The sequence below is a fragment of the Cupressus sempervirens genome, chromosome 3, assembly GCF_028749045.1.
Source record: "Cupressus sempervirens isolate cs-2001-9-10 chromosome 3, ASM2874904v1, whole genome shotgun sequence".
Classification (NCBI taxonomy): domain Eukaryota; kingdom Viridiplantae; phylum Streptophyta; class Pinopsida; order Cupressales; family Cupressaceae; genus Cupressus; species Cupressus sempervirens.
The window spans coordinates 522,505,462-522,520,599 of NC_143120.1; the positions used below are offsets into that span (position 1 = coordinate 522,505,462).

The 15,138-nt window shown below is 37.2% G+C and overlaps 1 protein-coding gene across 2 annotated transcripts in view; it reads left to right on the plus strand.

Moving 5' to 3' along the window:
* Positions 1-2,048: 2,048 nt before the first annotated feature.
* Positions 2,049-15,138, plus strand: part of LOC149567475 (DExH-box ATP-dependent RNA helicase DExH3-like) — a 190,867-nt gene continuing 177,777 nt past the window's right edge. For both annotated transcript variants that reach the window (XM_089820666.1, XM_089820667.1), the window contains exon 1: positions 2,049-2,431. In XM_089820666.1, coding sequence (XP_089676792.1) covers positions 2,195-2,431 — 237 coding nt within the window. In that variant the 5' untranslated portion in view covers positions 2,049-2,194. The remainder of the gene's footprint in view (positions 2,432-15,138) is intronic.

The following is a 15,138-nucleotide window of genomic DNA, read 5'->3' on the forward strand; positions in this document are numbered from 1 at the left end:
AGAACCATCATTCCATCAGAAAGAGAGGAATCTATGGGAGTCCACATTAGCCTTGCAGGGAAGGTTAAGCGAAGCACAAGCATTTTTAAGCATATTGTAAGTTCTTCTGTGCGAGGTGGGAAGATCAAAGGTGGAGCAAAGAGCTTGCTAGCTAATAAGTTCATTAGTTTCTAGAATGTCCATAAAATATCTAATACCTTTATTATGCCGGTGACAAGTAGAACAACCTTGAGTTATGGCAAGAAGTTTACCATTGTGAGAAAGATTCCACCAAATGGAGCATTCTCCATGCAGAGTGTTATTGCTGATGATTCCAGAGTTATAAATAAGGTGACATACATGTTCCTAGGCCTTCTAGATAGACTTGAAGATGTAGGTACCATGGACAGAGACAAGGAAGAAAATAGCCACAAGGTCACAAAAGGGCAGCTCCTTCCAAGTCTTGGCTTGCTTGGGGAAATCACATTGAATATTGTGTCTTATTAAAACCTTCCAAGGCTCTTGACCCTCAAGAGCTTGGAATATCCACTTAGCTGCAAGGGAAACCCCTTGTTGCCTAAGGTCTTTCAGACACAGCCCACCAAGATTTTTATCTATATGAAATCAACTCCATTTAATTGCGTGGACTTTTTTCTTGCCTTTTCCGTCAAACAATAAGAAGCGCTTGATGGACTTTTGTATTTCAGAAAGCTAATAATTACTAAACATCCAAGTAGAGGAATAGTAGATACTATAGGAGGAAAGGGTCTTTTGGCAGACCTGAATCCTACCAGCAATGGATAGAACCCTATTGTCCCATTTATTAAGTTTCTTGTCAATCCTTTCTTTAACCCATAACCACATGTCCTTAAGAGATGGAGAAATAGAAAAGGGTATACTGAGGTAACGAACAATGGTATGAGGTCCACCCTAGGAGAAGCCAAAATGGTGAAGCCAATCAGGGGGCTCATCTTTCCACCCAAGAAGAATGGACTTAGAATTAGAGATACATGCACCATAAATTTGCCCAAAAATTTCCATCTTTTGGGTGAAACAAAGAAGATTATTTCTAGAGAGCTCAAGAAAGAGCAAGGTGTCATCAACAAATTGAATAGTAAGTAACTCCGAATCATCTGGCAGAGTAATACCATGAACTCTAGGAGACAAAGTATCATCTCTAAGGAGATAAATTAGAGGCAATAACAAAGAGGGGAGGGGTAAGGGGACACCCTTGTCTAATAGATCTAGAAAGGGGGATGGGCTAAGATAGATTCCCATTAACCTCTATCATGGCAGAGGCATCCTTAAGGATAATTTTAACATAATTATAGAATTTCGTAGGAAAGCCAAAAGCATCAAGCATGGTAAGGATGAAATCCCATTCAACTCTATCATAGGCTTTCTCAAAGTCAACGAGGAACATAATTGTGTCTTGTTTGGGGGCTTTGGCCCATTCCATGGACTCCCAACTGGTAATGAGGTTCTCAAGGATATATCTATCCTTAATGAAGCTAGTTTGAGTGGAGCAAATGAATTTAGGGAGAATGGTGACAAGTCTATTAGCAAGAACCTTAGCAAGAATTTTGTAGGAGACATTAAGAAGCATGTGCTTTGTCCCCCTCCTTCGGGAAAAAATATATTTAGTAAATATAATATTAAAAATAGAAGAATCTAAACTAACTTAATGCTATTTAAAAATATAATAATAATAAATTTTTTCTAAAAAAGTATTTAAGTTTTATAATCATGAAATCTAGTGCATGAAATCTGGTCCATATAAGAGTGAAATCAATTCATCCAATAAAATTATAAGAAAATATTTTATACAAATTAGAAAGTTAATTTTTTTTTGCATTTGTACTATCCATAATGTATTAATATTATAATAAAATTTGAAGATGATTAATTCTAGTACTAATTAGCCTAGCCTACGGATTAAGTACTAATAATACTTTAAATCATCTTAGTAACATTAAGTGACAATGTCTTTGATATTGGCCTTAAAACCCACTAAGAGACAACGCAATTACTATAAGCCAAAACATTTTGTGAGGGTTAGTGAGAATCCATTTGAGCTCTTTTGAAGAATAGGTGTGTAAATAGAAATGTACTGGCTTTTCTTTTAGTAAGAACTTCCAATGGACATGAGTTCCTTCTTCCATGAATCCATGGGAAGTTTGCTATACAGAAAGGTTTCAGATAAGACGAAGGCGTAATGTCTGTTACAGGAGTAGCATCAGGAATAGGGAAATTCCTACGTTTTAGATCATTGGTAAAACGAGCGGGAGAATTTGAACAGGGCCTGGAAAACAGCAAGAGTGCAGGGAGGATTATTAATGAGGATTCAGTGGGAGCCTCTTCATTCTCCGTCTTCTCATTTAGACATTATTGCAAAAGTGTGGTCGAGCAGTTCTCCGACGATGAATACGAATGCGAGTTTGAAACCCACACGGTCAGCTTCATTTTCCTACTTTAACCTTTTAACTTGTTCTGTATTTCCAGGGTGGGGTGTTCTTTCTAAACAAAGAGTTGATGCAGCGATTAAACCATGACTTCGACCATCTCCAAGCTCTTTGAACTAAACAAGCAAGCTCTTTGAACTAAACAAGCAAATGTTTAATATCTACATGAATGTGTATGCCCAGAAATAAATTTTGCAAAGAATCACATTCAGTTGTACTTTTGATGAATCTTCGAGGCCTGTTCCAAATCTTCAGGATTAGAGCAAGCTGGAGGACAACGAGTCTCGCTTTACACGTGCGATTTACAACTGCTTATAAATTCTCGAGGCTTTATAATCAAGTCTAACCAAAACTAAAGTGATGGTTTTCTCTCTGAAGCGAACCAAGATATAACAAAACACTTTCCTTTTTGAGAACAGTCCTTTAGAGATAGTGGAGGTATACAAATATCTTGGCATTGACTTCCACAACAAGCTCAATTGGGAAACTTGTAGAACAAAAAGAATTCAAGGAGGGTGGAAAGCATTATACTCGCTTCAGAATAGATGTAGGAATGCAGAGCTGTGGGACTGGAAAATCAAAAAGATGCTCTTCGGGTTGTTGGTCATTCCGGTGACTCTTTATGGGTGTGAGATTTGGGGCTGCAGCTTGTTAGTTCAGAAATGGAGACAGGTGGAAAGAATCCAAAAACATTTAATCACCAGCAGTCTCAAAATTAAGTCTATTGTCCTCTACGAGAGCCTAATGGCGGAAACTAGTATGCTTCCTATGGAGGCTTCAACTATGGTCCGGTTAGTATGCTACTTAAAGAAAACTCAAGGTACGGAAGCACATCGCTGGCCCAAATTGATCGTTGAGGAAAAACTGGATAGAAGAAAAAATACGTGGATGAAACAAAATATCAAGTGGATGGAAAAATGGAATATTAATATACAAGACTGCCCAGATAACATTTATGGAATAAAAAAGTTTACAAAAGGAAAATTCAGGAGCCTAATATGGACAAATCAAAATGGGTGCAAAAAAGATTATTATATTAAAGAATTCAACCCAATGAGAGATCTTGAAGAGAAGGCGTATATAGGAGCAAATATCAGTTGGAAAGCTAAAATGATCATTGCACAACTTAGAACGAGCTCACATCGGTTGAGGTGTGAAATTGGGAGATGAATGATTCCAAAAGAGGAATGGGAAGAGAGGGTTTGCCTATTTTGTAGCATAGGAATGGTGGAGATAGAGCGAAATTTGATCTTAGATTGCCCAGCCTCGAATAACATCCACTCTAGCTATGGGGATATTTTTGAAATGGGCAACCTAGCTACTCTTTTTGAGGAACTGCAACTTGATAGATCGACAAACTTAGTGGTCAACATTCAGTGCCGAAGAACAAATCTCAGGAAACAGTTTCAAAAGAGCTAGGTTTTTGGGCATTTGGTTGTTTCTAGGTGGTCCCATAGATTGCTTGGGCCTCGTGGACGTTATTAAAATCTCTTATTCATTCATTCATTGTTCATGCGCAGAAATGTTTGCAATCTTCGAAATAATCTTTTAGTGCTTTTTCTAAAACAATTGGGAGAAAGGACACCGTTTTGTACATGCCCTGTAGGCATTATATTTTCAATGCCACTTTTATGTGACATTTTGTCAAACAATTCGCTTGCCTTCAATACACTTACACAATTTGCATGCATATATACATGAGGAGTCACAGATACATCATTGTCAAAATGCAGTTTAGTTCTCATTAATTTTATGAAGAATCTTTTTACCCAACCCTGGAGTATTCAGGTAGAGGTTGTTGAGTTTAGCTTCGCCTACATAGAAATCAAAAGAAAAGTGGTCCCAAATGTGATATCTAGAGCTTGGCTTGCTTCCATGATTTTGCTAGGAGTACCCTTTCTTGGAAGCACATTCAATAAAAAAGTAATCGTCACTTGTAAAGTTCCTACTTCTGCAGAGAAATACGAGGTGAAAGCCTTAGATACAGATTCTCTCCTAAAGCATCCACATGCTGCTTTAGATGCATTTTGGTGCTTCGCTGCATCTAGATGCACCTAGAAAGCACTGCCTGGGCAGCAACTGGAAGCATTAAAGTGCATCCATGGGTCCAGATGCCTTTTCGACACCCAAAATGACTTAAAATCTGCTTTTTGCATGTGCTAAATTGCTTTATTTTATTCAATTTTGCTCCTTTTTTCTCCTAAACCCTAAAAGAGGCCATTCATTGTTCATTCTTTTCATTTTGTTGCACCTGGGCTCTCTTCTCATTTGGTCTCTTGATTGATCAACATTGAACCACTGAATTTGATTAGTGAATCTTGAGTCTTGACTCTTGATTGATAAACATTGAATCATGAACTAAGTTTTGATTTTGTAATTCAAATTGCATTGGAATCTTGAACTTGAGTAACTTACTAATTAGTTATTTAAATTTGTACATTTGTGTTTGTGAAGTTTGAAGTTGAACTATCAATGCCAATGGTGAAGTACCATACTATGGAATCATTTATTTTAGTATATTTTTTGCATTTCTTTGCATACATATATATAGACATATCCAAAATCCAAAAAAAAATTTCACACATCCGTGCATTCGATTCTTGCACCCGCATTTGCATTAGCATCAACATCGACAACTAAGGTTAAAGCTCTTGAGAGATGTTGCTACCCTAAATGCATATTTATCCGAGACAGAAATATGAGGTGTAAGCCCTTGAGAGACGTTGCTCTTTAATGCATATTTCTCTGAGATGGAGGAATACAAAGTGAAAGCCCTTGAGAGAGGTTGCTTTTTTCACACATGGGAGTAGCCATAGTAAATGTCATGTTGAGAGACTTCATGATGACACCACGTTGAGTGATTCCGTGATGGGCACTTGTGTATAAGCTTCTTTCTCTACATAGGAGTGGTCATGGTGGACATCATGTTGAGAGATTCCATGATGACATCTTGTTGAGTGATTCTGTGATGAGAGCTTGTGTATATGTTTCTTTCCACACATGGGAGTAGCCATGGTGGATGTCATGTTGAGTGATTTCATTACTTTATCGTGTTGAGAGATTCTATGATAAAAATCGTTTTTATAAATCAGTGTAGCCATCGTGGATGTCATGTGATTCCATGACATAGATTTATGGAAAGGTACCTCCCTAGCTAATAGGGAGTGTAGTGTTGGGTGGATATTTGCAACGGATAATTTATGCAAATTCGATTGCAAAATAAGGTTACCAGCCATAGTGTGTGAGATCTCTCCTACCTTAAAGGGAAGGCTCCCTTTTCTCACCGTTATTTGGATTAACTCAAGGTAAGCAAGAAGTTAAGAGATATTGTAAAGGGGTGTACCGATAATCTTTCCTCTTATTTCAAGAAAGAATCCACTTAGTCGTGGAGCAAGTAATGAGCAAGTTTAATCTCTATAACTACGCTTCTATCTAAAAGTTGGAAAAAATGATATCGATAAACTAACACCAACTCACAGGCTGATTGAGAGCGTATCGGCTTAGATCTATGTCTAGTTTTTTTGTACTATAAGAATAACCACGTAGCTCATAGACTCCTATGCAATTCTTTTAAAGATAAATCTCTACTATTGGGGCACAAACTTCCAGAAGTAGATGATTTCTAAGCTATAAGTCTAATAAATTGCATGAATATAAGACAATTATCTACAGTTGCAACTTCTAGCTTGCGTCACAACAATTGCTTCTAGTCACAACTTTGAATTTAATTGCTTCTTGTACTCACTATGTTCTAATACACATACAAAATTAACTTGAATAAAAGACAGTAAACTCAAATTGCAGTCACAGGTTTCAATTTGATTCTACCACAGTTGTTTCCAAACACAGTTTTTGATGCAGGGGCATCTGAGGTTCCTGAAGATTTTGGCATTTTTAGTGGAAGAATGGAGGTGCTCGGCCATCTCTGTGGTATTTCTTTGTTGGAAGCTTGTCCGAATGGGCTGGGTGGGGAGGCTTGGTGTTTGGTTGAGGAAGTGTTGCTCGGTCATTATTGAGTTTAGTGTTGACCGAGTAACTTGGTCGTCGAAAAAGCTCGACAATGCTTATGGTGGTGCTCGGTCATCAAAGGAGCTCGGTGGTGCTTATGGGAACTCAATAGTTGAAGGAGCTCGACAATGCTTGGTGTGCTGCTCGGCTTGTACTGTGGTGTTGTTGCTTGGGGGGTTCCCTGACGCTCGGCAACGTGGTTTGCTGACTGGAGTTCTTGTGGATTAGATTGGCCAACTTGGAGCATTTATTGCATAAGTACTGTGATCGTGATGTGGAGCGATCATGGGAGTTCATGTGGACCTATTTGGGTCTTGGTTATTTGTCCTATGTGTATTTAATGAGTGTTGTAAGCCTTCAATGACTTTTGGTATTTAATATCTGTTGTAGGCCGACTTGTGGCTTAATTATGTATTTAATGTAAGGATTTATTTAATTTGTAACTTGCTAAGCCGACTTGTGGCTTAGTTGGGTACACGTAGAGGGGTCTTGTGGAGTCTTGAGTCATAGTCATTCAACATAGAGAATAAGGAGTAGCTAAGAGGAGTGAAGTTTGAGCAGAGCTAGTAGCCAAGTGTGGGCTTGGGAAACAAGAAGGTTGCTTGGTGGGTTGCGAGCACAAGTTTAGATTCTTCTTCGAGTTGCTACCAGATTGTGGTTCTGGACTAGCTAGGGGATTGGATCATGCGAGGTCTTGCAAAATTACTATTGTAAATTGCTTTATATTTGGCTGTAACCCGGAAGGCCTTACAGTCGAGCTTGTAGAATGAAAATCTTATGATTTTATTATGAGAATTGGCATTATTGTGGATCTTAATCTCTGTGTTATTGTTTATATTCCGCTGTGTGGTTAATTGCTGGGGGCTAGGACATCTCCTTTGGGGATTCTCCTACCTTGTACTGCATCAACTTCAAAACAAAATGCTCTCTTTATATTCACTTTTCTTTCAAATTCGTACTACACAATCACAATTATGCTTGCTAAAGTTTGACAGAGCTTTCTTGCATATAAAAAAGATGATTATTTACAATGAAGAGCACTCCTTTATATAGGCAAAGGAGTGAGAGAAAAGAGGAGAAAAAGATAGGAGAAACTCAACCACTTTGACTAAGTCAAACTAAGAAAGAAGATTTATTGGATTACATGATTGAAGGTTTGTGTATTCGATTACATGCAATCTATCTTCTAAAACTACAATGCTGAAAATGCTTAAAAACTTAAAGAAAATGTTGGAGAACACTGAAACAATCTCAAAGATTGTCAACTGAAGCCTTCTATATTGCGGGGCAATCATGGAGCATGGAAAGGTCCAAAATTTTCATCTTCTGCAGAATTGCATTAACCTTGATTGCATTGTTGTGACACATCTTGACAATTTGGTAGTTTTCTACAATGGAATCCCATAGGTGTTTTCTTGAAAATTTGTAGTTTGTGAATTTGGTCATTGTATGTGCTCCAAAATCATTTGATTCATATTCAATGTTGACCATGTCAGTGAATTCTGAAGTTATGTCCTCTTCTGCTAAACAATTATCATCCTCTGTGAGCACCTTGCTTTCCATCAACTTTAGATCACTCATGAACTTAGTTTCTACAGCATGACAACTTCCGAGGGCTTCTTATACCTCTATCGACGGCCGTTCCATTACTTGTACTTTATGACCCATGAGCCTTTGATATTCATAGAACATGTCCATTGATGGAATGATGTTTTATGTGATCAAAATATCCAAATCAACTTTAGGCATTTTTTTCGATGTGCTCTGATCTTTGTTCAGGGTGTTTAATTCTTGATTGAAGGAAGAAAGCATGTCACGGAGCCTTTCTTCAGTACCTCTGAGACGCTCAAGAACCTTGAGCGCATCCTTGTGGATTGAACTCCCTTTGTGATGATTTCCTCAAACCAAGCCTTTGCCGCTTTAGTGTTTTGATTCACTTGTACTGAATGTGATGTGGTGACAACGGGTTGTGAAGATTGTTGTTGAATGATCTCACTTAGGTGAGCATTCTCCAACTTCGCCCGAGTCTTCTTCTCCCAGAGTTCATTGTTTCTCCTGGACAAGGTAGAGACTGCATCCTGGGCATCATGCTAGCATCCCAACCTAAATTGTTTTCCAAGTTCAATTTTGCTGAACTTGTAATTAGAGCGATGAAGCTCTTCGGGTGGCTTGTTCACTAGAGGCTTTACAATCTTAGCATATTTAGTTTTCTCAAAATCAACAAGGATTCTTGAGACAACTTTTGCCTTTCGCATTGGAAGATTAGATTTGTTTCAAGGAAGATCGTTTGGTGATAGCTCGATCTTTCTCCTCTTCATGGTAATGTTGCCTAACCATGCAGGCAAGCTAAAATTCTCTTCTGCTAAAACTGGGATGGTGGCTATGGAAAACATTGATCTTGATTGTATCTCTGTCATCATAGTGCACGCCTTTGTTTGTATGATTGGAACCATGGGTGTTTAGTGTGATGACTTTGTCATGAACATTCAAATCTTGTAGCCGAGGTATCAAGTTGGGAAACCTGCCCCTCTTGTAGAGCTGGAAAAGAAGAGAAAGCTTCAAAGACATTTTTAAAGTTTTCAGAATAGGAGGAGCCACAGAAGAGATAGGCAATGCTAGAGTATTCACCTTGGAAATAGGTAAGGTAGGTGTGAATACTGTGGAGAAAGAATGCACATCAGTATCTATCGCAGCCAAGAATGGCTCATTTGGGATAGATGGCTCTTGGTTGCTTGGCTGTTGCGGAGGAGAAAGGATCATTACTTCTTCCTCTTCAACTGATTCTTTCACTTGGAGAGATGCTGGAGAAGAATGTGATGGTGGAATAACTTCCTTTCCTCCTTTGAGCTTCAATTTGATTCCCTTATTTGGCTCTGCAGTGGATTAGTTGTCTTTTTTCTTTATCTTAACTTGAGATTTCCTTCCAATTGGTCCAAAATGGCTGTAATCTATCCTGACTCTCAACTTGATTCTCTTTAGACTCCTGCTTTTCAGCCATGAATTAGTATTGATCAAGATGGACTGAAATCTATCAAAAATAGAAATTGTTTCTTTTTGCTGCCATTGGATGGGAATAGGAAGAAGCTTATCCAGTTGACTTTTGTGAAATTCTTTGTCTAGAGTCATGTTGTCATCCTCAACCCCTTCTAGAATAGGGACTAAGTTGAGATCAATGATTTGTTGCAGAGTGAGCCTGCAATAGTCCATCTTGGCAATATCTGTTTTACTGTGCAAATCTATCCATACATCCTCCATGCAGTAAACATGGGCGAATGTTCTCTTCATTTTGGAATAGATACCTTTGAAATCAAAGTTCGCCCTAGATTTGAACTTCTTCAATGTGATTAGTTGAAGCTCAGATTCCATGGCCTTAGCCTTATACACTGTGGTAAGCAAATACTTTGCCGATCTGGAGAGGATTAGTGGAGGAGATCCAAAATCCTGGACTATGTTGGTTGTTTTGATATGACTACACCGCCATAAGTTGTCTTGCCAATTCCATGAGGATTATCCTATCAGCACGAATCTCCTTCAAAGTAACCAACTCTCATATAAGTGAAAGTTGGAAATCATAGGAATATGCATCTAGATTCCGTACTGATTCACCTTTTCCCATGCCTCATTTGACACTCTTTGTTGCCAACACCTTATTGAAAAGGCACTTGAAATGCCCATAGAATGTGTCTTGCACCCTTTTGTAGTGGTGTTTACTTTGTGTAAGAGTCAGCTGCTCATAATAACTCCAAATAGGGATTGCCCTTGGTAGAGAGTCTTGAAAGCATTCCCATAGTTGCAGCAATGTAAACTAGATATGAATTCATGTGATATGAGAGAGAGCTCTTCACATGAACTAATTGTTCATATATTGCTATACTAATGATTTCACCGCAATAGACAAGTTCTATTCTTTCAAGAATATGGTATATGGATTTGTGCATCCAAGTCTCAAAGTGATTGGATTCTTTGAGACCACATACTTTGCTTAGAAGAGTGATCAGATCATTGACTTCTTGAGAGAAATCAGATCTGTGTATCGTCTTAGGCCATCTGGGGAAATTTTATCTCTGATTGATCAACCACTTGACATTAGGATGCCTGAGATAATTAGTTTTGTTCTCATTCCACCACTGCAAGGAGTTTTCTTTTGTCAGATCCATGCACTCTGGAGTATCAGGAACCTTGAAGATCTTCTCAATTACATCTAGATGCAAGCTGAAAATAACCTTCCCATTTGCATCCTAAATTGTTCTGGTTTTGACATCAAAATGGTTCACACATTCAAACACGAACTCGGGTTCAAGAGATTCCATAGCAAAGGTGGAGACCAAGTGGATGTTACTCTTTTTGATCCACAACATGTCTTGGTTGGAAGATGTCTCAACTCTGCAAGAAATTGCCATGTCAAGTGACCAATCTCCGTATCCGTGATCTTATCAAAGGAGGATGAAACATGAGACTGATCTTATCAAAACAGGATGAAACATGAGATTGAGTTGCATGTGCTAGCTCCTTGTCGTATTGATCTTTCATTTTTCCTTTGCTTTTGGAAGGTGTGGATTTCTTGGACATACCTTGAGTTGCAACATGAAAGTTCCATAAGTGAATACATCATTTAACAGGATTGGATCCATGGAAGCTTTGGGGTTTGAATCTCAATAATGGATGTATGAAGGATAAGTGTTCATAGTATAATTTAGATACTTATTGAATGCTTTAGAAGGTTGGAAATGAATGAAACAACTTGTATTTTGGGCAAAAATGGCCAAAATTTGGGTTTGGATGGTGGATTGCATGTAGGAAAAATAGGGCTTTTGTTTTGGATGGCTAAGGATTAAAGTTGGAAGCATACGGATTTGTGTAGGATGAGAGTTTTTATGTTTAAAAATGTGAGTTTTAACCAAAATTGGGTTTTGGAGATGCATTTACATGTGGTAAAAAACTCATCATTTTTACTTGGTGTAAATATGTAATCAGGTTTTAGGAATACAATTATAGTTTTAGGAGTATGGAGTTTGGATGAATTTGGATAATGGATTGAACATGGAAGATGAAAGCATGGAAAGGTACTTGTAGTCTTTGAGGGAAGATCTCCAACTTTTCTTCATAAACAAACCAAAAACAAACAAAGACAAGCAACAAAGTATATACAAAAACTAAAAACGAAAAAGAAGAACATACCTCTTGCTTTGACGCAACTTGATAAATTCCAAAACTTCACTCTTGCATGCAATTTTGTATTTGAGATGAAGAACCTTTTGCATTTACAAGAAATGAGAGTTCTAATCTTATTTAGTAACATGAAACAAAAATCTAGGGCTGCATTCAAACAAATGGATGATAAAGAGAAAAAGAATGCAACAAATAAGCAACTTGATCAAGAAATGCAAGCAAAATCGGAATCTTACACTTGGAGAGCAAAGAGTAAAATTTGGAGGAAGAAGAACTTGAAATGAACTTCTCTCCAAAATCGGGTTATATAAGTGTATTTGCATGTAAGGATCAAATGCTTTTGAAAGATTCAAACTTTAGCTCCAAATCGTAGTTTGTAGATGCAAATGCATGTGCAACATGTACATGAAATGATGCAAATGTTTGTGCAAATGTCTTTCCCTTCCAACACTTTGGCAAAACGTGGTTCTTGGATTGCTTTCTGTTGTTTTGCTTCTAGCACCCAACATTAAAAATATTTAAAACAAGTTCCATGAAGAAGCCCCCTCGATTTTCTCATGTCTTGTATTGGATTTAATAATAATTCTTTGTAAAGTTGATGCTTTGTAAAAGGACTACGTTGCAAGGAGATGTTGAACTTGAACTTTGAGCATAGTTCTAGTTCAAGGTTCAAGTTCAAAGTTGAAGTTCACTAGTTTAGAAGTGCAGATCCAAGTTCAGATTCAAAGTTCAAATGTGACTCAAGATCCCCAAACCATGAACACAGTTCAAGTTCAAGGTTCAGTTTAGAAGTGCAGTTCCAATGGTTCAATTTCATAGATTCAATGGCACAAGTCCAATAGAAAGGTTTAAACTACAGGTTGCAAAGTTCTCTGTGTGGCAACATATCTTAGTGACATAAAAATGAGATCAAAGAAAACAAGCATGTAAACAACACGGCTCGAACACCAAATCAAGAACAAATCCAATTTGCTAGTTATGTCCACATGGAGAACCATAGTCTATGAATTCGAAAAAACATCACCAGAGAAATGTTGAGTTACTGATCACGTACCAATATTTATCTCCTTATAGAAAAAGAAATACACCTCATTTCACCATGTACAAAGCATGCATGCATGTAGCACTACAACTATCTCATCCAGTACACCCTGAAGGAACTAAAGTTAAAAAATTAGTCTTCAGTAGATCCACAAAAGACCACAAGTTTTTATTTGAGCTTGCAAAACCTTCAAAAGCATTGTGTTCAAGAACCCCCATGCACATCCACACCCACTTCTCATTTGGAAGACTCAAAAGTCTGAAAAATATTAAACAATTGAACCCAGAACAATGGATTATCATAGATGAGCATCACCATAGATTTTTAAGGAAAATCTATAAACCCCTAAGATTTGACAAACAAGAATCCAAGCCATGTAAGTACAATTATCCAAAAGGAAAACATAGTATAGGAACTCCAGGCCCACTTGTAGACAAACTCCACAACCATTACTAGCACATGCATCTGAGAGAGATAGGCTATCCAGAAGCTTCCAAACTATCCAATGATCAACTCCATAGCCTCTATGCATTCCAGGTTTCAAAAGAGACACCTTCGAATACCCATGCATTAGGAATTATTCTGTTGTCAATCAAGAGCTCCAAATCAATGTCATTTCAACATGACAAACTTTATTTTCTTTGACTTCACCATCCTTCAAAAAATGTCTGGTATCTCTTGAAAAACTTATTCACCTGCAAGACTTCCACTCATTAAAGGATTAATTTATTAGCCAGTATCTTCAAAAAATTTCCTTTCAAGCTCTGCAAGGTAGGAAATTTTAATGGAAGAAATACTTGGAACTAGAAACACTGTGAATCCTCACATGCAAGCATAATGCAATTTACAAAACTGAGCTCTGATACCAATTGAAGGGAAATGAGAACATCTCAGAAAACCATTTGAGATTAGTATGCATATTCTGTATCCAATGATTTCTTGAGTAGCTTCTAATAAGAAAATATAAGTACATACTACTATGCTATTAATTCGGAAACAAACATAGTTGATTTCCCACAGTTAAAACCTTAAAGGAAAGTGATTGCAACTTATAGGTCTAACAAATTTCAGCAGCATTACGACACATAGAATTAATATTCTAGAATCATACAATCGAAAGAATGAGACATGATAGAAACACAAATATATGTGGGGAAAACCTTTCTAGGTACAAGAATCCCACACTCCAATACGTCAAGCTAATGTATTATTCAACAACGTTACAATACATTTTCAGCCTTCACATTGAGATTTACATCTTACTCTTGTAAAGTTTCTGCAAATTTTATAGGTTCCGATCTGAGATAATACTTTTATATTTGTTGATGTTCTGACCTTCTTCTTCTTTAAGAATGTAGAATGTAATTTTCAGAATATTAAATGTTATTCTGAAACTTGTTTGTCTCTGCAGTAATTCGTATAGGGCAGTATTGTTTTAAGGAGCAGACTTCAATGTGTTGTGTGTCCTTAAATTACAATAACACCCACCCCTTATACCAAGACCAAAGGGCATGTCCCTTAAAGGGACATGACCCTCTCTAGGTTGGCCATTACATTACTTATAGAAATTGGCGCCCATGAAGGAGATAACACAAATGTTAACTAACATAACAATTAGTTATAGTTAGTACTTAATAGGGTTATTGCCAAGGATCGCCGCCCATATTATTTGCCAAGTGTAGTGTATATTAATGCTTTTGAATGGTATAAGGGGAGAAGATTAAGGTGCGGTCTGCACTTTTCAGACCAGTATGAATATCATTGTTAATATTTAACACTCCCTCTTAACTTGATAATTATACTGAGAGATAAAATATTTAGCATCATCAATTATGATGAATAAGCATAGATTGATACTCTATATCTATCTGAATCTTCTGAACCAATGGTATCATGGAACACATGATATTGAGTCATATAACCATCTTGTGATATGACTTATCACTTATACTAGTGATGTCAGTATTGCATGTAATGCAATACACTGGATAAAATCCAAAGAATGATTAAATTTTTCATTTATCCAGGTTGTGACTCATAGGAACTGGCAATCCTATATCACAACTTGATCTTGAGTTAAGATCTACTAGAACACAGGATAAAGTTTGAAGAATAAATTCTTCCTTTATCCAAGTTGTGATTCATAGGCATAGAAATGCTTATGTCACAAATAATCTTGAACTCACCTAGATCAAACAGTAGTTCTATACTGTTCAACACATTATTTGAGAAATCGTCATCTCTCATAATGTCTGTTATACAAGTATTCATTACCTCAGAGATCGTCACCTCTTAAATAATGAATACAAATAGTGGAGCCCATAACAATGAATAGCCAGACAATAAAATTATTTTATTAATACTTTAAAGAATACAAATGAATTACAATTCAATCATACCAAGTCTTTTCCTGAAGTGATCTATCTTCACTCTAAAGAGAGGTTTGGTGAGAATATCTACTGTCTGATCTCCAATGCA